The sequence below is a fragment of the Rutilus rutilus genome (assembly GCF_951802725.1).
Source record: "Rutilus rutilus genome assembly, chromosome: 7".
NCBI classification, from domain to species: Eukaryota; Metazoa; Chordata; class Actinopteri; order Cypriniformes; family Leuciscidae; genus Rutilus; species Rutilus rutilus.
Window position 1 is genome coordinate 9,893,447 of NC_140221.1, and position 16,489 is coordinate 9,909,935.

Consider the following 16,489-nt stretch of genomic DNA (forward strand, 5'->3'; position numbering starts at 1 on the left):
TATTATTACATAGGTATTAAAGAAGGGGTATTCATTTTTTTTATTGTAAAGTTTACATCAGTTCAGAGGTGTAACAGATATAATATATAAAATTTCAATCCAATAACGTTAACACCTGCTCGAAATTCAGTATTAACTCATAGTCAGTCTAATGATACACAGCTAATTAAGCAATCATGATTTATTTATTTATTTAACATGTGTGCATTAAAAGTACCATTTCGGCAACGAGAACGATGCTGAGCCAAACGAAGATAAAAGATGTGTTCTGGCGACTGACGTGTTTATTGAACCAATCAGATAAGAGTAAAACGAGAGTCAGCTAGAAGCTCATTTGATTGGCTACATGAAGAAGGTGGACCCGCCCTCCTCTTCGCGCTTGCAGAACTCGTGAGAGAATCGTACCAAAACTGGCAGCGCAGGTAAAAGAAAGACGCAACTGTGCAAATCGGGTTATTTCGGGATTTTTTTTGCCCCATGTACACAACAAGTAATTTAGACATTTGCAACAGTTTTTTTTTTTTTACACAAAGGTTGATTTTACGCTATCAATCTGTTTTGCAGTTCCTGCCTCTGTTTTTTTTTTTTTTTTTTTTTTGCTTGCAAATTGCTGCAATGCTTTTGGCCATATTTGTGCGGAAAAAACCCTGCCAAAAGTGTAAGTGCGGAAAAATGGATGTCAGAAGAGTAGGCTACAGATCACATTTATTATGCGTAAGCATGAAGCTGCAGTTACAATACATGCATGACACTTCGAATATAACAGTAAAATGCTGCAATTTTTTTTTTCTTACACTTGAAAGGCGATTTACACTTTTACAAATCTTCTCTTGCGCATGCAAATTTTATTTACGCTTGCAATCTTATGTAGGCTACACTTTCACAAATCTTACCCTGCGCATGCATTCTTTATGGCATCATATTATCTTCATATATGAATGATCAAAAGCTGTCAAATGGGGCTGAGGAAGTAATACTGAATACGTGACACATGTGTGTGTGTGTGTGAGTGTTTGTGCGTGCGCGTGTGTGTGCGTATGTTGTGTTCACTCGTTAGGCGGCGCAACTCCACACACTCACTTCACTTTTCCTCTGTGTGTGTGTGTACTGTAGCACAGTAAGCGCAGGAAGGGGGCAGGGTTGGTTGGCGCTTTTCCTTTTGCCTGTTTGACTATCACAATTTGCTGAATCACACAAACTCTTCCGCATCGTCAAAACTTTGAAGACACATCGCAGTGGATTTCAATTCGTGGATACATAACTCGACATTTCCCCGCCGTCAGACAGAAAAGGTGTCCTCTTTCGTGCAACTCTTCATGGCGAAAAGACCTTTCTTTCTGACTTCTGCCTTCTGTCACCTACGGGACCACCGCTCGCGAGGCACAAGCCTTTAAAAGTTTGCCTTTCATGTGAATGTACAGAACTCGTATGAGAAATGAAGCTCAGCAGACAGTTCACAGTTTTTGGCAGTGCCATATTCTGTGTGGTGGTATTTTCCTTGTACCTGATGTTGGATCACTTAGATTATAGCAAAAACCCAAATGGAGAGAAAACGCAAAACGTAAGTAGCCTAGTCCATGTGCAGCTTCATGCTTGTCAATAAATTGTGTTGTACTGTCAGTAGATGTGTGTTTTCAGTGTTCAAGCTGCTGGTCCGTGAACTTATAATATTGACTCGATTGTGATGTGGTGGATAAAAGACACTTAGTATGAATTGTTCGATTGCTTCTTTCCAAGTGACATATTACACTATTAAAGTATTACACCGGCACAAAGATGGCTGTGATCACTAAGTCAAGCCTGCATTTCCTGTTTCTCAAATATTTTTTATCGTGTTATATTTTAATGAAACCATTTAGATCACGATACTGTCTTTAAACGTTTCAGAAAGCGAAGATTCTGTTTCGCTTTAGACATTGAACTGAGCTCAAAGTTCATTTCCTAGTATGTCCTCAGCATTCACAGACTGAACGAGCAAAATTCCAACGAGCTGCCTATCTAGACAGCACACATTGTTTCCTGCTCATCTCTGTTTTTGCATTCAAATAGGTTCAAACTTCCGTAATTAGTCCTACCTACATGTAAAAACTATTATAACTTTTTTTTTAAAATAATTAAAATGAACATGAAATCAAAAGTTCTTATTTTTAATGGAATGTTGCAGTATTTATTATAAATGGTTTATCCGTTCATTTATCATTATTTTTGTTAAATTCATGTGCCCTTGTAATCTTTAATTAAAATAACTTCCCCTCCCTCTTGCTACTACCTGTACTTCTCTTCTCTGATGACGTGTTTACAGGCGCGAGGGCGGGGCAAACTGTCACTCAGTTACGTGAGATCACAGTGATAGTAAATCACATTGATCCAATTAATTCCAGATGGACAAAATCAAGTTCCACCCTACATTTTTTTTTTTTTTTTCTTGTTTGAGAAGCTGCTTCAATTGGATATATGTCACTTATTATAAGTGACTTATAGGGAAGAAAAAACTGGCAACTTTCGCCCTCTTGGCAAATGTCATGCTCCTTAAGTAAACAAAACATTTGTTCAATTTGAGGCCAACATTACTGAAAAATAGGAAAATTCTTTATTTCGGCAGACTGATAACCATTTTTATGCATTTTGACCATTCACGACAACAGCGAAACTTGACATCCAAAAAGGGAGTCGATTCTTAAATTCTTAATTTTGCCTATCCCTGGTAATTAAAATAACTTCCCCTCCCTCTTGCTAGTTGCCACTACACATCTTCATTGAGACAGTTGGTAGTTACCTATTGTCCATTTGGATTTTTTAATGTAGGTTATGTTTAGTGTTTTTCAGAAACAATGTTACGATATCAGAAAACATTTCTGTTGTGTGCAGAGGGTTAAAAAGGACAGCCAATAACCAGTGATGTTTAGGGTTGTTTCTGCTAACAATAATTCACAAACAAGTCCTGTAGGATTCACATGTGTTTTTCACATGCTGTTTATTTCAAATCCAGTAGACTAGCCCTAAACCTCACCTTAAAACTGTGGCAGCAGCAAATGCGAATCACCTGAGAGTTTTACAAGGTTTAGCAATGATGTTCTTTGTCACTGATGTACAATGGCACGACAAATATTCAAACACCTAGTTTGAATGAATGACTTTTGAGAGCCACAGCTGAAAGTGAGAGAATTCGAATCTAGGCTCTGTTTTACAGACAGGGCTTAGATTTAGCCAGGATTAGGCCTTAGTTCAATTAGGGCATTTAAGTAGCTTTTATGAACGAGCCTTATAAAAAAAAAAATCATTACTGGTGTGCATCTTGAGATAAAACAATGGCACTGACATATTAAGAAGTTGCTTTCAGTTAAAACAGCTCAAACATGCATTTTAGCCTGGGACTAGTCTAATGCATTGTCTGTGAAACCGGCGGATAATGTTGTAAATTTGTATCCCTCCCTTTTTCACCAACACGGTGCTTGTGCCTGATCTGGAAAAGTTGCAGGCCAGATGCTGCGTTAAATTACTTTGGATGTAAATGTTTTTTTTTTCAAAACCCGTAAGGCCCGTAAACAAAGTCTGCGACACACTTTATTCATTTAAGTTTAGGTTATGTGGTAGTAATATATTCAGTTATGTCACTGTTTGAATTTTGTGCCGTAGGGCTTGTGATCCTGTCCAAAGAGTGTTACTCACCGTTTTTCTCTGTTTTACAGGGCCAGCTTGGTATTCTGCAGGACAAAATAGACCACTTAGAAAGACTGCTTGCAGAGAACAATGAGATCATTGCCAACATCAGGGACTCCGTAATTAACCTGAGAGAAACTGTGAAAGTTGGGAAAATATTTCCTGAAGGGAACATGAGTCAGGGAGACTTGGAATTGATGCCTCGTGCTCCTGCGCTGATCCCCATCCACTCAGAGGACTGCCAGTTTGCAGCACGGACGCACTCCAAGGCAGCGGATGGAGTACAGGTATAGCGGGAAAAGGGAGTCTTAAGCCCTATTTGCACTGGATTAGTATTATCTGGGGACCTCGTGTGATTTAGAAATTACCCACCCACATCTGAATTTTGTGTGCCGCATTTGCACGGGATAAGCGAAGCCTGTGATTTTACTAGAATTTACTGACTTATCTCCCGGATATGATGTCAATAGGCTGTTGCTTGGAAATGTCTTGTCGTTATTATAGGTTTAGCTGTATGATATATCATAAACAGAAGAATGTTCCTTACTGCATGCTGCTAAACATGTCATTCATCTCCATCTAATCATTATTTTTTGTTGGTTTTCAGCTTTCTCTTTCTGCAAATTGTATAGTTGTATAAAGTATAGCGATATGACCCAGCACCCAAAATACTATCAAAACACTCCAACTTTCTTCGCGAAAGATGGATAAAAAAGCACACAGGAAACAAAAACCTTGAAAAAATGATATACGAGCCCCGCCAAATCACAGAGATGCCGATTCACATGATACCACTTTGCAACTTCAAAAAGTTCATAAAGAGATTGTAAAACTAATCCATATGAATTGAGCGGTTTAGTCCAAATTTTCTGAAGAGACTCGATATGATGAACAAGAATGAATTTAGGCTTTTATTCACATATAAACATTGATCAGTGAACATAAACAGAAGCTCAACCAAACCTGCTTGACACGCAAAAACAAACCTCTTGCAGAAGCTCAAACGGTGCTGCGTAACACGAGAATGAACCTCATTGGTTCTTGCAGAAACTCAAACGTGCTGCGTAACACGAGAATGAACCTCATTGGTTCTCGGACATCAAGCGAACATGCTTGAGCTTCCGTGAACTATCCCTTTAAGATTAAGTAGATCAATTGATTACTATCAGGGCTCAAAACCTAAGGATTTCTTCTGTTTGCCCAGTCAGGCCAGTGGTTTATATTTCTACCTGCCCTGGTAATATTTTGTCTGGCTCCAACACAAAAATAAAAAGAAAGAACTAAACTTTAATTAAACATAATTAAATAAATAAATAATATAAATAATAATAGTGTATGTAAGATAAATCTCATGATTTCCACAAAAATATTAAGCAGCACAGCGGTTTTCAACATGATTAATAAGAATAAATGTTGTTGAGCACCAAATCAAATATTATTAAAATAATATCTGACGGATCATGTAACACTATCACAGGAATAAATTACATTTTAATAAAATATATTTAAATAGAAAACAATTATTTAAAATTTGAATACAGTGTCACAATATTACTGTTTTTACTGTATTTGTAATCATATAAATGCAGCCTTGGTGAGCAGTATTATGGAAGCTTGTTTCCGCCACAAAATAAAACATTTTAAAAGATAATTGCGACTTTTTATCTCTGACTTTATTTCTCAGAATTGCGAGATATAAAGTCAGAATTGCGTGAAATAAAGTCGCAATTGCGTGTTATAAAGTCAGAATTGCGAGATATAAAGTCAGAATTGCGTGAAATAAAGTCAGAATTGCGTGTTATAAAGTCAGAATTGCGTGAAATAAATTTGCAATTGCGTGTTATAAAGTCAGAATTGCGAGATATAAAGTCAGAATTGCGAGATATAAAGTCAGAATTGCGAGATATAAAGTCAGAATTGCGTGTTATAAAGTCCGAATTCTGACTTTTTTTCTCCCAATTGCAACTTTATATCACACAATTCTGACTTTATAACACGCAATTGCGAGTTTATATCTCGCAATTCTGACATCTTTTGGAAATAAAGTCGCAATTGCGAGATATAAAGTTGCAATTGCGTGATATAAAGTCGCAATTCTGAGAAATAAAGTCGCAATTGCGTGTTATAAAGTCACAATTGTGAGATAAAGTCCAATTCTAAGGGAAAAAAGGTGGACTTTTTTTTTTTTTTTTTTACCTCAGAATAGTTTATATCTCAGAATTCTGACTTTATAACACGCAATTGCGACTTTATTCCTCAGAATTGCGACTTTATATCACGCAATTGTGACTTTATTTCCCAGAATTATTATTATTTATTTATTATTCATTGGCGGAAACAAGCTTCCATACATAAGAGACTTTCAAAAACATTAAAAAAAATCTTCAGCAAATACTCATACTAGGTTAACTAATGTAGCCAAGTTAAATGTCCTCAAAACGGTTACAGAAGACAAGTTAACAGGCACGAACAAAAATACTAAATTAAATAAACAGTGCTTAAAAAGTTGTACAGGAAGATGTACTAACAGTGATATTCAGATAAGTAATAGCCTACAACAGGAACTGAATTCTGCAATGTAATCAAATATAAAATAACACTGCATAGTCTTCACTGTACACATTAAGTATAGATTAATACAAAAGTTATCCATTCAAGAGCAATGAGTGATTTTATCTGTCTTTTGTTGTTTAATCAACATTATTGACACAGACTGAAGCAGTAATATTGGGCTGTTGTCACTTCAAGACCGAAAGCACGGATCCAGTATGCTGTTTCACATGCGTTTTCTTTCTCAGCTGTTTACATTCACTTAAGACTTGTTTTGAGTATGAGGATACTTAGATACTTGTAGGCTATTTGACCGTTTAGGCACGTATCTGAAGCCCACAGTATACAATATAATGCTTATGCACGTTCCTCTCTGTCTGGGAGCGCGGGCACAGAAAGCTGCCTGGGAAACAGTATCTCTTTCGCGGCTTAATGAGCTTTTAATAACACTGTTTAATATCAGGCACGTCCCATAGTTTAGCTGCAGTAGACTGCATTTTACCACGCTCACTTATTCAGCTGATTTGGATGTTTGGCTCAGGGAGGAACAAAAGCGCACCACTAAATTTGGCAGCGGCACAATAGTCGTATTACCTCGATTATCTTGTTTTCATACTCTTTGGAAGCCAAAATCGACATCGAAAATAATTTACGATTTATCGCACAGCACGATACTGTAATGAACACAACACAACCACACTAAGCATACTGGTTAACTACTTTAGCTGAAAATTTAAGGGTGTTCACAAGTTGTCACATGTGTTTTATATGTTGTGATATAACCTTAAAAAGTTTTTTATGCACAAAATAGGCCTACTTAATGTAGATTTTTTCATAAACGATGGTTCGGTAAACATGAATCGATCAATGTCAGAGAGACTTGTTTTCCAGAGACCCCACTGGCTTTTCTTTGAAGGTTGAAAAATATCTCAATGCCTGAATTGTTACTCAACCAGAAAAATCTTTGCATACTTTTGCATGTAAGTTTGTTTATGGCTTGCCTTGTTTCTTAATTCCATTGTTTTGTTTCTTTTTTTACATGGGGACGTGATGTAATATAAGCATATTCAGGTGCAACAGAAAATATTGTCTTTCCTCCTGTCTCTAAGGAAAAAAATCTCTGCTGAATTACCTGAATTTCCAAACACCAGAGTTTTGTGGCGCTTGCCAATTATTTAATTTAATTCCTGTCCAAATCTTTGTGTTTACGTGCAGGAATTGCTAAAAAGCAAATCTTTTTTTTTGGTTTCAGTGAATAGTGAGCTGAAATAAACTATGCACCATTACACTGCAAATTTTAAGGAGTGTCATCAGGAATGAAATTGTGTAAAATTAAAATTAAATTGCATGATCTTCACAGTTGTCATAAATGTAAATTATTTTTTATCAAGACTTACCTCTGCCCAGCCTTTAAATAACTACGCAAAATATGAAACACTTTTGTAACTAATAAATATTGATATCCATTATTATGAACTCAAGTGCATGCCTGTTTCAGTCCAGTAAAATGATGTTCTCTCCTGCTTTGTTTCAGATGCTGGATGTTTATGATTTGCTCAGCTTTGATAACCCTGATGGTGGAGTATGGAAACAAGGCTTTGATATCTCTTACCAGGCTAACGAATGGGACAATGAGCCACTGCAAGTCTTTGTTGTGCCCCATTCACATAATGACCCTGGTGAGTGTTTGTTGACCATTGTCATGTGTTTGTAGTCAATGAGAATCACCATTTATCAATCAAACAGACATGTATTTATCTCAGGTGCTTTGGCCTGATGGTTGTATGTGATGAATATTACAAATATTTGTGATTACCGGCTGAAATTCGATTGGCTGCAGACACGAGTGTGGGTTAAATTCAGAGATGTGCATGAGATGAGGAACTGACTAGTCGAGTATTTGCTGTGCACAAACTAGTCAACCAGTAAAAACACTTGAACACTTTTGCCTGCCGTATAGGCAATAAAATGCATGTTTTTGCTGAATTTTCACCCAATTCTCACCGCTATTGAATATATTGAGTGATACTTTGAGCTGGGCAATAAACTGATAACTGATAATAAAAAAATAATTCCTCAATGTATAGACATTTTTTTATATTTAGCCTATATCTAAGTGCGTGTTGCATGTTCTATCTGTCTTTGTGTGAATGAGCAGTGTGGTTTTGTCTACACATACTCAAGCATGCTGGATGCTCATGATATATGATATATCACTATATGAGGTCATGAACACAAAAACTTCATTTCTAGAGCTGCTCAGACAGTCACTTTACGAGCATTTCACCATTTCATTTAAAAACTTGTCATTCAAAACAAACTCAGTTCATAATTTCAACAAAAAAAAAATCAAAAAAAAAGTTTGTTTTAACTTGAAGAAATTATGACAGAAATATTATTTTACTGCATAGTAAAACATACTTCTCAAAGTATTATTATTATTATTGTTGTTATTATTATTATTTTAAGGAATATCATACAACCAAAATATTTTTTTAATTTATATAGTCTACAAGTTCTGTTGTGCAGCACCTTATTTGACTAAATTGAAAAAAATGCAATGTTGAAAATTATTTCATTTGATTACATTATTAAATGCAATGTGAATAAATTGTTAAAGTTTTATAAATTCATTTCATTAGGCAGAAATGTGATGATGAATTTGTATTAAATCATAAAATATAGAACCCAGAACAAAAACATAAAACACAGAATTTGGGGAAAAATTAAACAAATTCATGACTTTCTAAATTAAAAGGTAGCTTGTTCTGTGGACCAATAAACTCATTGGTAAACAATAAACATACAAATAATTTTTTTCATTTATTAGGTCTAATAAACATATGGAATGCATTTCCTTTCCTCATTAATAAAATGAATATTGTGATAAATATTTATAAAGAATGATATGGAGAAATATATTGTGAAAATATTTTTGGCAGTATCGCTCAGCCATAGTGGTACTGAGGATTTGAGATTGATGTGTGCTTTCATATACAGGAACGTTTTGATTATTATAAGTGTATTCAGTTCCTGTTAGAGTCATGCAAATAAAGCGGAACAGTATTTCAGATTCAAGCAGAAATATGAAGCTTTAATTTTTGTTAAAGCACTAAGAGTTAGTGTAAATAATTTAAAGCTGCAGTCTTCAACTTTTTTTGTGTTCAAAATATATATAATAAGCAAATAGGCTACATCATGAATCCATTTTCCAAACCATGTTTTTGTAGGTGTTATTATAGGTGTACCGTAGTGACTCAGGATAAGATGTTTATATTCTTACTATTTTAGACTGGTACGGGTCATACCACTGCACTGTGGAGTAGCCCAGTACCTCTGTGACTCGTCATAGACGTAAGGGGCTTTCGCACCGGATAGTTCTTGGTTCTCCCCAAGAACTAATGGTTCCCCTAGGAACATTTTCCTGGTTGCATTAACACAGCTAGTAGGAACTCTGAAGTGACGTAAGCCGCGCTTGTCGTTGTGACTTTTATTTTGATGGTGCGGCGGACCTTTATTTTGACAGCACTGGGAAGGCCAGCCAGAGCCACAGGGTGTTTCTCAATATGCGTTCTTCAGCGATCTTGCGTCCTTTGCTGCGTTCCAGTCCAAAACTGTCATGCCCTTCACTCGCAAACTTCCCTCCGTCTCGTTCACTCGGATGTACGTCATTGCGAGTGCCCACTACTGGCGGAAACTGCAATGGGCTGAACTGGAACGTCCTAAGCCCTTGATCACTTGGAATCAGCTGTGGAGTTGATTTATTATTTACATTTTTTTTTCCTTTAAGAATTTGTTTAATGCAGCATCCAAATGTTTATGTGTGTTTGGGTTGTTTTAAACAAAAAATATATATAATTAATATATCATAGAGTTGTCTGTTGTGGTGGTGATTAGATGAGATATGTGGTGACGTCACAATCGTACTGCATTGTGGGACATATAGGTGCCTGAAGTGTACATTTGAAGCAGACTCGCTCCCTCGGTCAAAATCGAGGGAACGAGGGTCTGTCCATATAAACTTCCCTCGTCCACTTCACGAAGTGGAACGCACTTCAAAATGGCGGCAGGGATTCCCCCAAGGGGAAGTGCTTAGGGAAGTTCGCAAGTGCGTGTCTAAAAGTGGACTGGAACGCAGCACTTGTGTTCTCGTTTTACATCATCATTAACCGTCGAAGTTCAGACCCAATTCTCAAGAACGCAAGTACAGAGGACGCATGAAAGAACCCGGATGTGTTCTTGATACCGAGGATGCATCGAATGCAGACTTGAGCTATGCTGCGTTCCAGTCCAAAACTGTCATGCCCTTCACTCGCAAACTTCCCTCCGTCTCGTTCACTCGGATGTACGTCATTGCGAGTGCCCACTACTGGCGGAAACTGCAATGGGCTGAACTGGAACGTCCTAAGCCCTTGATCACTTGGAATCAGCTGTGGAGTTGATTTATTATTTACATTTTTTTTTCCTTTAAGAATTTGTTTAATGCAGCATCCAAATGTTTATGTGTGTTTGGGTTGTTTTAAACAAAAAATATATATAATTAATATATCATAGAGTTGTCTGTTGTGGTGGTCAAGTCAAGTCAAGTCATTTTCATTTATATAGCGCTTTTAACAATGTAGATTGTCTCAAAGCAGCTTCACAGAGATAAATGTATAATTTAACGTAAGATTGTTTTGGCTTTATAGCGGTTCTTTAATAAAGTTATTTTCCAGCTAAAGTTAGTTTTGATTGATTCGCTTCCGTCGCAACGATCATTTGTTTTTAAATTAGGGCCGCCAAGACGACACCATTCTCTCTACACAGACTTTAAACGCGAACCTGTGAGAAACGCTGATGGCGTTCAGATGCGCATTAAGAACGGGTTCTATAGTTATGTGCGTTTGAATATATGTGTGCAGGTTTGGAATTCCCTGCAAACCAAGCCTAAACAAATTACTGGTGTTTCCTTATAGTTTTGATTCAGAATTTTATTTTATTTTATCAATTCGGGGTAGATACGCAAATTGAGTTTTCCCGACGACGCGTTATCTGTAGAGTGGGAAAGGGATCCTCCATAGGGAGAGACTAGTTGGCACTTCAGCACTGCGTTGACATCGGGTCCAGGCGAAGGTCCTTCATCAGATCTGGAAACGGCCTGGATCCGGCAGGCTGCGGGAAAACCTTGGGATAAACAAAGACACTAAAATTAGCGTAGATGCCATTCTTCTCATGATGTAACAAGTACATCAGGATTTATGGGAAGTGTTCCCGGTTCCAGCTGACCTAATCTATGCAGCCTAATATTGAATTATAGAAGTCTATAATGTATTATGTGAACGCTATGTCAAAGAGATGTGTCTTTAATCTAGATTTGAACTGACAGAGTGTGTCTGCTTCCCGGACAATGGTAGGAAGGCTGTTCCAAAGTTTTGGTGCTAAATAGGAAAAGGATCTACCGCCAGCAGTCGATTTAGATATTCTAGGTATTATCAACTGGCCGGAATTTTGAGATCGCAATAGACGTGAAGGAGTATAATGCGTTAAGAGCTCGCTCAAGTACTGCGGAGCTAAACCATTTAGTGCTTTGTAAGTAATCAGCAATATTTTAAAATTGATGCGATGTTTAATAGGGAGCCAGTGCAGTTTTGACAGAACCGGGCTAATATGGTCATACTTCCTGGTTCTAGTAAGAACTCGAGCTGCTGCGTTTTGAACTAGCTGTAGTTTGTTTATTAAGCGTGCAGGGCAACCACCCAGTAGAGCATTACAATAATCTAGCCTTGAGGTCATGAACGCATGGACTAATTGTTCCGCATTTGTCAATGAGAGCATATGACGTAATTTAGATATATTTTTAAGATGGAAAAATGCGGTTTTACAGATACTAGACACGTGACTTTCAAATGAAAGATTAGTATCAAAGAGCAAGGTGGTGATTAGATGAGATATGTGGTGACGTCACAATCGTACTGCATTGTGGGACATATAGGTGCCTGAAGTGTACATTTGAAGCAGACTCGCTCCCTCGGTCAAAATCGAGGGAACGAGGGTCTGTCCATATAAACTTCCCTCGTCCACTTCACGAAGTGGAACGCACTTCAAAATGGCGGCAGGGATTCCCCCAAGGGGAAGTGCTTAGGGAAGTTCGCAAGTGCGTGTCTAAAAGTGGACTGGAACGCAGCACTAGTACTCGCCTGGTGTCCCAGAAGTCATTGCGGCCGGTTCCGAGTTCGTTCTTCCAAGGAAGCTTGGCAAGACCGGTCTCCACGAGAACACAAGTCCGTTCTCTGCGTTCTTGGAATTGAGAAACAGCCACACAGTGCTCGCATTCTCCGTGTTCATTAGTTTACGATCTGTCTAACAGTCCTGTCTAATACGTTATTCAATAGAACTTTCATACATAGAAAGTAGACAGTAATGAATTGTAATGAGTAATGAGTTATTATATGCCGTGTGGTTGATGTCAAGTGTTGCTAGCTGAGCAGAAATGCATAATCATGTTTCGCTTGGTCCCCTCAAAGATGCATTGGATTTTTTTCCTCAGCGTAAAGGTTAAGAGGCCCATCTATCACTGTTTTCCAAATATATAGGCTATAATCTGTGTGCTTAAACAGCTTTTTTTAAATGGCGGGTGCTGGTGTTTCGCGTGCATTCGGCCAATCAGCGAATACTAACGTCACATATACGTAGTTCCTACAGTGCTGGTTCAGACCCTACTCTGAAGTATGAGCTAAATTAGTTCCTCCAAAAGGAGTTCCTAGAACTAAAATCATTACTAGTTCCTGCGGTTCCGAACACGCCAAAATCCGGGTACTTCCGCTAATAGTTCTAGGAACTATGAAAAGGTTCCGGTGCGAAAGCCCCTATAAACAGAAAGAAGTAGTTCCGGCTACAATCTTCTTCTGCAAGATGCGTGCAGCTCTGCGCAAAAAGTTACGGACTGCAGCTTTAAATAGTCTTATAAAAAATCCTATAGTTTGCTAAATTGTCCTTTTTTGAGGTGGGAATAGTTTTCCAGGCGGATGAACGTCTGGTTTTGGTGTTGCTGACAAAATTCCTGTGGGTGGAATTTACAATGTGTAAAACTGATTTGCACCTGGTATTAAGCTCAGTCTCGGGTGGTCTGATCACAGGTAGCCAGACGAGACAGATTGCTATTTACACCTGGTTGTCTCAAGCCTCAAATCTCTTGTGACCGCCGGTCAGATCAGATTTCAAGTGGAGGGTCTCTGGTTTCATCATCACCTTCATACATCACACTGTGTTAGTGTGTGTTGATTTAGCATAACAATTGAAAACGAAAGAAAACAAAGCACTGGAAAAAATTGCACTATATTTACAAATGCCTACATTTAATCTAAGCACAAATTAGACGTTTCAAGTACAATTCTCCGTTGATTTATTCGTAACTTTTATGTCACCGCATGTTGATGTCAGACGTACTGAAGAAGTTAAGTGAAATCTTACGTATGTATATAAATGCACGCTTCGATCAGGCAGTTATTGCCAATTAAAGCCGGGAAAAGTTTCAAACCTCTCTTCAGCGTAGTGAATGATTGACAGACGAGTAGGCGGTCCCTCACTGCTGTCTCACACTACAGATGTGATGCGGTCACATGCACTTCCTACTATCTCGGTGTTAGGAAACACATGGACCCTGTTTGACCACTTGTGATCGGATCACCTGAGACAGATATTGATTCCAGGTTTCTGGTATCCTTGTGCTTTTAGTGAGAAAGTTGTCATGACAACGAAGTTCAAATATACTATATCATTTTACGCACGAAAGGTCGATGAGTCTAATGTTTACACAGCTGTACTTTGTATTTTGTTTATTGGCTTGTTCCATGTTTGTCCATTGTAAGTGCCTTACTGTGATTTTCAGCTTAAAAATAGCTAGGAATTGTATTTCCTGTGGTGATGGAAGATAATGTTGTTGATTGCTGAACTTATATTGAACTCTGAATATTCCTTTAGACCAGCTAACTGAATAGATTTTCCATTCTGAGGGTTTTTTCCCCAAGGTATTTCCATAGCTGTGATAGACGAGAATTGATGTACCTTCCTCTTAACAGTTGTCTTACTCAACGCCAAAGAGTTAACAATGAAATGGCATCCTACAAAAGCAGGAAAGTTGTTTATTTGACTCTCCCATGTGAATTGCCAAGTGTGCAATTCATATTTTGCATTCGACATGAGGAATGACAAGAAAGAAATCACTGTCAGGTACACAGGCAGTCTGTCCAAAAATGAGAATGAACTTAGAGAATGCTTCAGCCAGGGAATATTTTCAGCCATTCAATTTCAAGGTCAGTCCTGTTTTTAAGATCTCAGATGTTTAATCAAGAAAAAAATAATTATTATACACCTCTTCTCTGATGAACATTTCGGAATTTCAATAAATTTTGATATTTGTATAGCAATTTTTTTTTTTAAATATCTGGTTGGTTTTGATATTTTGTAGAGCAAAAAAAGAAAAAAGAAATCTGGTTGATTTAACCATCCTCTGGAAAGAGGCTGGAATTCTTGAAAAGAAAAGCTTCACGATTTATTTGGGCAAAACGTTTCTTTATTATTTCTTAAATAAGCAGGGAAGCAGTTTTGTGTAACATATTATTAATATTGAAAGCAAACTATGCTGGAAGCCATTCTGTCATGTTACAGGAAACCCATAAAATAGGAAATTAAATCGCAAACAGAACCCCCGTAGACCAGATCAGATGTGGTATTTACATAAGATGTGTTCAGCTTGATGGAGCACAACAGAACACAGGGTCACAAGCGAAACGCTGTGTTAAAAATGCATTTCTCATGGCGCAAGATGCTACAGTAAAAAAACAGCATGTGACGCAACAGTCAAAGAAGCACTTTATCAGAAAAGGTTTTACTAGGCAAACTGTCTTACAGCTAAAACACAATGTGGGCATGCTAATTAAAGATCCCGTCACAAACAAACGTTTCAAATTAATAATAAAGTTCTAACTACTCAGTCAAGTGTGACTAGCATCACGAACCTATTCCAAGTGGTCCAAACTTGAAATTTTGAAATACCCTGGGGTTTTAAACGCTTTATTTAACACCAAAATGCACAAAATAAATAGAATACTCTGAGGGAAATACATGGATGCTTAACATTTTAACGTCACCACTGGGCAATAACCTGTTTTTTTTCTTCTTCTTGTAAACACGGTTTAATTGCATTTCCAACAAGTTATTGATTTGCATGTAAACCGGTAAATCAGGTCATTTTTGGTGTGCATGTAAACATGCTCATTGTTGGTGTGTTTGCTAACCTGACCTGTCTGTCCTGTTTTTGTCGACATACAAAAACAGACTTGCATTTAATTCATAATCAACTTTAAATGTGTATTTATGTAATTATACTGTATTTATTAGAATTTAGTTAAGATAAAGATAAACCATAAACCACTGCTTTGTGGGAAAACTGGAAGGTCATGTTGTTTTTCCTGTTTGGTGTCATGTGATGGTTTCTGGTAAAGGATGAATAGCAACCGTCAGTTATGGTCTGTTGCTTATGTCGTTGCCTAAAACAAAGCACTAAAAGGTGTTTGGACAGCTGCAAGTACATCTCTGTTTAGTTATTACGATTAGTTTTCTCAATAATGTTTGAGTTGCAATCATTAATATTATGATGACTGTCATTTCATGTTCATGTACATTTCATGTGGGATTAAAAATATCAGTAATTATTAGTAAAGTGGGTGTGTCTGTTTGAGGGTGTAAGTTTGTATAAATATTTGAAGACTGGGAGTGTTTGTGAAATCTCCTTTTGTTTGCAATTTCATTTGGTTCCTATTGTGGTGCATAAATTACACACTTCACTTTTAAATATTTTCCAGTGTTTATTTAAAACTTCAAACTTGTATTGCTCGCTAATCTGAGCTTGTAAAATTGATAAATTCTGAGGTACTGACACGAGGTCGTGCTCTACTGTAAAAAGGTACAGTTACAATAGTTATATTATACATTATATATGTTGTGTCTGTAGTGACACAAATATGTAAATTGATCATTTGACATTGTTACAAAAAATATTTTTCAAATAAATACTGTTCTTTTGAACTTTAAGTGTATCAAATCAAAATAATCAGATCCTGAATATTACGCAGCACAACTGTTTCAACATTGATAATAATAAGAAATGTTTCTTGAGCACCAAATCAGCATATTAGAATTATTTCTGAAGGATTATTCATGTGCCACTAAAGACTGGAGTAATGATGCTGAAAACTCAGCTTTGCCATCGCACAAAGCTGACATTTAAAAAAAAAAAAAG

General features: G+C 37.1%; 1 protein-coding gene across 2 annotated transcripts in view; it reads left to right on the forward strand.

Annotated features, from left to right (window-relative positions):
* Window positions 1-1,096: 1,096 nt before the first annotated feature.
* The window catches only part of man2a1 (mannosidase, alpha, class 2A, member 1), a 73,981-nt gene continuing 58,588 nt past the window's right edge, over window positions 1,097-16,489 (forward strand). For both annotated transcript variants that reach the window (XM_084415190.1, XM_084415191.1), the window contains exons 1-3: window positions 1,097-1,561; window positions 3,690-3,947; window positions 7,745-7,889. In XM_084415190.1, coding sequence (XP_084271316.1) covers window positions 1,436-1,561; window positions 3,690-3,947; window positions 7,745-7,889 — 529 coding nt within the window. In that variant the 5' untranslated portion in view covers window positions 1,097-1,435. The remainder of the gene's footprint in view (window positions 1,562-3,689; window positions 3,948-7,744; window positions 7,890-16,489) is intronic.